This window comes from Pan paniscus, chromosome 21, assembly GCF_029289425.2.
Source record: "Pan paniscus chromosome 21, NHGRI_mPanPan1-v2.0_pri, whole genome shotgun sequence".
NCBI classification, from domain to species: Eukaryota; Metazoa; Chordata; class Mammalia; order Primates; family Hominidae; genus Pan; species Pan paniscus.
In genome coordinates, this window is record NC_073270.2 from 21,593,745 (window position 1) to 21,601,205 (window position 7,461).

The 7,461-nt window shown below is 44.6% G+C and overlaps 1 protein-coding gene across 2 annotated transcripts in view; it reads right to left on the bottom strand.

Annotated features, from left to right (window-relative positions):
* Nucleotides 1–887, bottom strand: part of RALGAPA2 (Ral GTPase activating protein catalytic subunit alpha 2) — a 326,457-nt gene extending 325,570 nt beyond the window's left edge. The window contains exon 1 of one of the 2 annotated variants that reach the window (XM_008962966.5): nt 595–887. In XM_008962966.5, coding sequence (XP_008961214.1) covers nt 595–700 — 106 coding nt within the window. In that variant the 5' untranslated portion in view covers nt 701–887. The remainder of the gene's footprint in view (nt 1–594) is intronic. The other variant, XM_063600987.1, reaches the window with a different exon arrangement.
* Nucleotides 888–7,461: the final 6,574 nt, after the last annotated feature.

A 7,461-nucleotide genomic window follows, 5' to 3' on the forward strand; every position in this document is an offset into this window, starting at 1 on the left:
GCCAGACCCAAAATAAAAATCAAATTTAAAAAGCAGCATGGGAAGACAGATGACAAATCTGTGCTGGGATCGCTTGGAATCTCGGTCTATGTGGGGGTCTCACACTCAAAAGTAAAAATAAAATTTAAAAGGGGGATGACAGAGATGAGAGCCCAATTAGGTCTGTGCTGGGTTCACTTGGGGTCTCGGTCTACTTAGGGTCTCAGACTCAAAAATAAAATTTTAAAAATGAAAGGGGGAGGTGACAGTTCAATGTGTGCACGTGATGACCACTTGGGATCCGGTTCACTTGCTGGGAGGACAGGGGACAGGTACCTCTGTGCCCGGCCTCCAGGTTCTCCGGGAGCGCAGGCGCCCAGCGAGAATCTGGGCTAAGTTTAACTCGAGGGCGACGGGAGCAGTGCCCGAGGGCCAGGCTGCGGCTTTCTGGAAACAAAGCCCCGGGGGTCCAAGCCCAGATCCAGGGAAGGGGGTCGGACGCCCACCCATCCCCCTCCCCAGCCTCCCAGCCACCGACCCCTGCACAGAGGAGCGCCCTCCCGGCAGGTGCCCCTAACCCGGCGCCCCGACCCCCGCGCCCGGCGCGCGCCTCACCCAGCAGCGCCCGCAGGTGCTTCAGGCGGGTCAGCACGTCCTTCTTCGGGTCCAGCACCTTCTGGGTGGACTTCTTCACATCCCCGTGGCTCCTTCGGGAGAACATCCCGCGGCAAGAAGCCCGGGCCCCGCCGGCGGGGCAGTAGGCGCCTGCGCCACGCGAATCAAAGCATAGGGTCGAGGCCGGCGCGTGTCGCGCGGGCCACTCGCCGCCCCCAGCCCCGCTGCTGCCGCCGCCGCCGCCGCCGCCTCAGCTGTGGCTCCAGGAAGGAGGGGCGGGCCGGTCACGGCGAGGGGCGGGGCAGGAAGGCGGTGTCGAAGGGGAACCGAAGGCCCCGCCCCGCGGGAGGTGCCGGCCGGCCCCTTGGGCGCTACGCACGCGCACACAGGCCGAACTCTCCTGGTGGGACACTAGCCCGTCCGCGCCAAAACCTAGCGGGGACGCGCTCAGAGGGCCGAGAAGGCGCCTCGAATCACAAAGGAGCTTCTCTCACGCACACGTTGTACTACAAGTCCCGAGATGCACCGCGAGACAGTCCTCCAATCAGACTGGCGGTCTTCGGCACGATGGGAGTCAGTGGGCCGGCATTGGGCACGTCGCCCCGCCTTGCCGCGGGCCGCAAGTGCTCCTGGGAAATGAAGTTCTCCAGCCCGCGACGCGCTGCGATCTCTTTTCCAGGGTCGCAGAAGCGCAGGGCGGCCTCTGTACGTCCCCTGCCCCGGCAGCCTAGATCGCCCGTGGTTTCACCCTCCCTCCTGCGCACCCACCCCATTTTCCTCTAGTGCAACGTGAACCACACACGCCCAAAAATCTCAGTAAGGAAAGTGTCAAGGCTTTTCAAATGCAAACTATTTTTAGGTTTAGCTTCTGGATTCACACAAGGGAGCGAGTCGAAGCCCCTCTGACGGTGTCGAAATCGCAGCTCTAATTTCACACTAAAATGAGTTGCTTTGGCACTAGGGAAGAGCGTGCCCCGGTGAGGAGTTCAGCCGGCCCCTAGGTTCCTGGAACCCAACCTCACTTGGGGTATGGAGGTCGCTCGCTCAGAGGGCTCCTTGGGATCTTGCCTCTTTGTAGGAAGGGTGCGTTATCTGTTGTGCAAGCCACATGGCGATCCAGTAGCAGAACCAGAAATAGAACCTGAGGGATCTGACTCAGGCCTGTATACTTTTTAAAGCCAGGCGCTTATTCCCTGGGGCAAGACTTTGAGCTGGAAGATGGTCAGGAGATTTCTTACACTGTAGGATTGTATAGTGGCATCCGAATCCTGCAAGTTTTGACATCCTTTCAGCTTTTTCAGCAAGTACTTAAGGTAGAATCACGTGGTTTCCATCCAAATTGGGACAACACAACTGTCTTTTTCTCCTCTAGCTGAACTATAACTTGAGGGAAGAGACAAGGATTTACACGCCTTTGTATCCCCATCCCTCAGCACAGTATTTGGCCCATAGGGTCACTCAATAAAAGTTTATTAAATGAAATACAATAAAAAGCTAAAGTAGTCCTACATATTTCAACCAGGCAGGCGAAAAGGAAAAAATAAATAAATAAACTCGCAGTTTTAGAGCGTCTCTCTATTTTTAGATTTGTGTAATATTCCTTTGTATAGACACATTCATACAAAGGAATATTACTCAGCAATAAAAAAGAACAGACTACTGATAAACCCAATAACATGGATCACTCTCAGACCCGGAGATGAAAGCCCCATGCTCAAGATGATGGCAGAGCGGCCCTACCAGCCTGAGTCCCCAGATGATAACACAGATCAGGACCACAAACTTCTAAAAGTGTAACAAGAGAGCAAAATAATGTCTTATCTTAAGTCAAGGCATTTTGAGAGTCTTCGTTACAGCAGTTGAGCTTGTACCTGATTACACATAGTAAACCACAATGTTCACTGTCCAATTCCTTTAGGAGAAGATACCTTTCCTTACACTGACTGAAAAAATAGAATATACTTGTCTTAGGAAACTCCATTTTTTTTATTGCAAAGCAAGCTGCCATCATCATCAAACATTTATTGAGCACCTGCAATGTGTAAGGTATGATTCTAAACCTTGGAGATAAAAGATGTATAAGGTGCATCCTCCTGACCTCCAATGCTTCCAATCTAGTTAAGGAGGCTGAGCGATTAGATACATGTGGGAATAAATGGCAGTGTACAGTGAACATGTGATACTATCAAGCTTGGTAATGCCAGAAACAGGCATCTGTGCATATAAATTCATCTCACCCATCATATCTAGCCTTTACCCAGTAATGAAAATGTAGAACTCCAAATCTTCTCTTAAAAAGGAAGAAACATATAGTATTATTATGTTGGTACTTTTTCACCCACTTGCATATTCCATATGGCTCTTCTTATTTTCTGTTGTTCTTTCTAAACTCGTTCCTGCTGGGCTGTGAACTCTTTGAGGGCTTCACTTGCTTTGTACTGAATTCTTTATCCCTGGAGTTATAGAGTGCCAAGTGTTATGCAGACATTAAGTGCTGTTGAATAAATGTCCTACAGTAATCAGCAAATAAGAATAATGAGATCAAAAGTTTAAAACTTGCAATGCAAATTAAAACTACTCTGAAATATCATTTGAATTAGAAAAAACAAACAAACAAAAAACCTCTACAGAGACAAGGTGTGATAACACACTCTGGTCTGGTGGCAGAGCTATAGAAAACATAGCTGGTAGAAATGTTAGATGCTACAACTCCTATGGAAGGAAATTTGGCAAAAATAAATATTTGCCTTTTGACCCAGAATTTCAATTTCTTTTTTCTTTTTTCTTTTTTTTTTTTTTTTTTTTGAGATGAAGTCTGGCTCTGTCACCCAGGCTGGAGTGCAGTGGAGCTATCTCGCCAGGTCCAAACGATTCTCCTGCCTCAGCCTCCCGAGTAGCTGGGATTACAGGCGTGTGCAACCACGACTGGCTAATTTTTTTGTATTTTTAGTGGAGAGGGGGTTTTGTCATGTTGGCCAGGCTGGTCTTGAACATCTGACCTCAGGCGATCCATGGGCTTTGGCCTCCCAAGTTTTGTTGTTGTTTTTTTTTTGACAGTCTTGCTCTGTCCCCCAGGCTGGAGTACAGTGGTGTGATTTCAGCTCACTGCAACTTCTGCCTATCAGGTTCAAGCGATTCTCCTGCCTCAGCCTCCTGAGTAGCTGGAATTACAGGCATGTGCCACCATGCCTGGCTAATTTTTGTATTTTTAGTAGAGACAGAGTTTCACCATGTTGGCCAGGCTGCTCTTGAACGCCTGACCTCAAGTGATCCATGGGCCTCAGCCTCCCAGAATGCTGGGATTACAGGTGTGAACCACCACACCCAGCCAGAATTTTGACTTCTAAGAATCTACCCTGCAGATATTCTAATATATAACACTGGAAGGATTAAAAAAAAAACCTTAACATTAATGCCTACCTAAGTGGGATAGAGGATGAGGTGGAAAGGACTCAGTGTCCTCTCTGAGTATATCTTTTTATATTTTTTTCATTTTTGAACCATGTAAATGTTTTCCATATTCAAAAATTGAAACAGAAAAAGACAAGCCTGAAAATAAAAAATAAATGGAAAAAATAAAACTAACAATATATGTAATTGGTAGGATAACTCTATGGAGAAATAAATATAAAACCATGCATGGAAGTTTATTCCTTTCACCACTATTTATAATAGCCAATGTAGTGGGTTGAACAGTGCCCACCCTTCCCCCAAAAAAGATATGTCTATGTCCTAATCCCTGAAAACTGTGACTGAGACTTTATTTGGCAGAAGGATCTTTGCAAATATAATAAGATCCTCAGTTATCTGGGTAGACCCTAAATCCAATGACAAATGTGCTTGTAAGAAACAAAAGAAGTGAAAACATAGAAACAAAGGAGAAGGGCACATGAAGACCAAGGTAGAGATTGAGGTTATGGAGCCACAAACAAAAAGACCCTTATAGCCAAGAGAAACTGGAAGAGGCAAGAAAGGATTCTCCCTTGGAGTCTTCCAGAGGAAGCCCAACACCTTGATTTCAGACTTCAGGATTCCAGAACCGTGAGAAAATAAATTTCTGTTGTTTTAAGCCACCCAATTTGTGGTAATCTGTTGCAGCCACTCTAGAAAACGAATATGACCAGATACCAGAGAGAACCCTGTGATTGTCTAACAAGGTACTTATATACACATACATCTATAAGTGGCTAATTTAATTCAGTTCATCCACACAGTGTAGCACTATGGAGTACTATGCAGCTGATTAAAAATAATGGGAAAATTTCCCGTGTACTGACTTGACATAATTTTCCAGATACGTTGTTAAATATAAAAGGAACAGAATATTAAAAATTTTTTTTCAAAAAGAAACACTGGAAGGATAAATAAAAAGCTAACATCAATTCCTACCTAAGTGGGATGGAGGATGAGGTGGAAAGGAATGAAACAGGGTCCTCTCTGAGTATACCTTTTTATATTTTTTTCACTTTTGAACCATGTAAATGTTTTACGTATTCAAAAATTAAAATAGAAAAAGACAAACCTGAAAATCAAAAATAAATGAAAAAATAAACCCAACCGTATATGTAATTGGTAGCATAACTATATAGAGAAAATAATTATTTCAAGTGATTTTTGAAAACAGTATTCTGATTGTACCTCCTTAGAGGGATGTATTCTAAGGGCAAAAAGATCTGCAAAGAATTAATAATTATTATTAAGAACCAAGATTTTCAGTGTAAGAGAAAGGAGATACAAAAATATCACATCAAAGAAAATGTGAAAACTCTGTAATACTAGATTTTACTTCAAATATCTATTTGCACTCATAATTTAAAAATACAGCATGTGTTGGCCGGGCGTGGTGACTCATCCCTGTAATCCCAGCACTTTGGAAGGCCAAGGCAGGTGGATCACAAGGTCAGGAGACTGAGACTATCCTGGGCAACGTGGTGAAACCCTGTCTCTACTACAAATGCAAAAATTAGCTGGGCGTGGTGATGCATGCCTGTAATCTCAGCTACTGGGGAGACTGAGGCAGGAGAATCGTTTGAACCAGGGAGTTGGAGGTTGCAGTAAGCCGAGATGACACCACTGCACTCAGTCTGGCGACGAAGCGAGACTCCATCTCAAAAAAAAAAAAAAACTAAACAAAAACAAACAAACGAATGTCATACATGAATGAAATGAATGAATAAAAAGAAGGCCATACATTCTTTTCTATTTGCTGGACGCAGTGGCCCACACCTGTAACCCCAGCACTTTGGGAGGCCGAGGCAGACGGATCACTTGAGGTCAGGAGTTCGAGATCAGCCTGGCCAACATGGTGAAACCCTGTCTCTACTAAAAATACAAAAGTTAGCCGGGTGTGGTGGCAGGCACCTGTAATCCCAGCTACTTGGGAGGCTGAGCTGGATTGCTTGAACTGAGAGTCAGAGGTTGCAGTGAGCCAAGAACACGCCAGGGCACTCCAGCCTGGGCCACAGAGCAAGACTTCATCTAAAAAAAACAAAAAAAAAAGAAAAGAAAAAGAAAAAAAACAGATATGCAGTTGTCCAACAATATTTATAAAAAGACTTTTTTTTTTTTTTTTTTTGAGATAGAGTCTTGATCTGTAGCCCAGGCTGGAGTGTAGTGGCGCATCTCGGCTCACTGCAAGCTCCTCCTCCTGGGTTCATGCCATTCTCCTGCCTCAGCCTCCCAAGTAGCTGGGACTACAGGCGCCCACCACCACGCCCGGCTAATTTTTGTTTTTTTAGTAGAGACGGAGTTTCACTGTGTTAGCCAGGATGGTCTCGATCTCCTGACCTCGTGATCCATCCGCCTTGGCCTCCCAAAGTGCTGGGATTATAGGCGTGAGCCACCACACCCGGCCTATAAAAAGACTTTCTTTCCCACATTGAATTAACTTGGAGCATTGATCAGTTATCAATCAACCGTGTATGTATCTATTTCTGGATTCTCTGTTCTGTTTCATTGATCCAGTTGTTTAATCCTAGACCATTACCCCTCTGTCTTAAGCTTTATTGAAAGTCTTGATTTCAGGTAATGTATATTATCTTTGTTCAAGATTATTTTGGGTATCTAGGTCCTCTCCAATTCCATATAAATTTTAGAATCAGTTTGCCTATTTCCTTAAAAAAAAAATCTGCTGTGTGTTCTTGTTCTTCTAATCTCTGTAAGTGCTAGAAGCAATCATCCCCAGTGGTAATGGGATATTGGTTTCCAAATACCATTCTCCATCCTAAGTAATCAGGTTCTTTTTTTTTTTAATGAAGTAATTTTTAAAAAAAGTAGAGAGAGGGTTTTGTCATGTTGCCCAGACTGGTCTCGAACTCCTGGACTCAAGCAATCTGCACACCTCGGCCTGTCAAAATGCTAGGATTACAGGCGTGAGCCAGCACACACACAGCCATAATCAGAGTTCTTTAGAAAAATGGCTGATTCCAGGTCTGGGGCAAGGAAAATATAGGGAATACATAAAAAACTGTACTCAAAGGTCAACGGGAAAGACTCAAAACAAAGGAGTCTATGGCCAAATGTGGGATAATTTGATCGTCAAAAAGAATAATGACTGTGATTGATTATAAATAAAAATTCAGTCTTGGCATGATGGCTCATGCCAGTAATCCCAACACTTTGGGAGCCTGAGGCAAGAAGATCACTTGAGCCCAGGAGTTTGAGACTGAACTGGACAACATAGGAAGACCCTGTCTCTCCATAAAATAAAATTTTTAAATGTAATAAATACATAAATAAAAATTCAGGAATCTATAATGATATTCAAAAGACTTTTTTTTTTTTTTTGAGACTGTGTCTTGCTCTGTTGCCCAGGCTGGAGTGCAGTGGTGCGATCTCAGCTCACTGCAAGCTCAGCCTTCCGGGTTC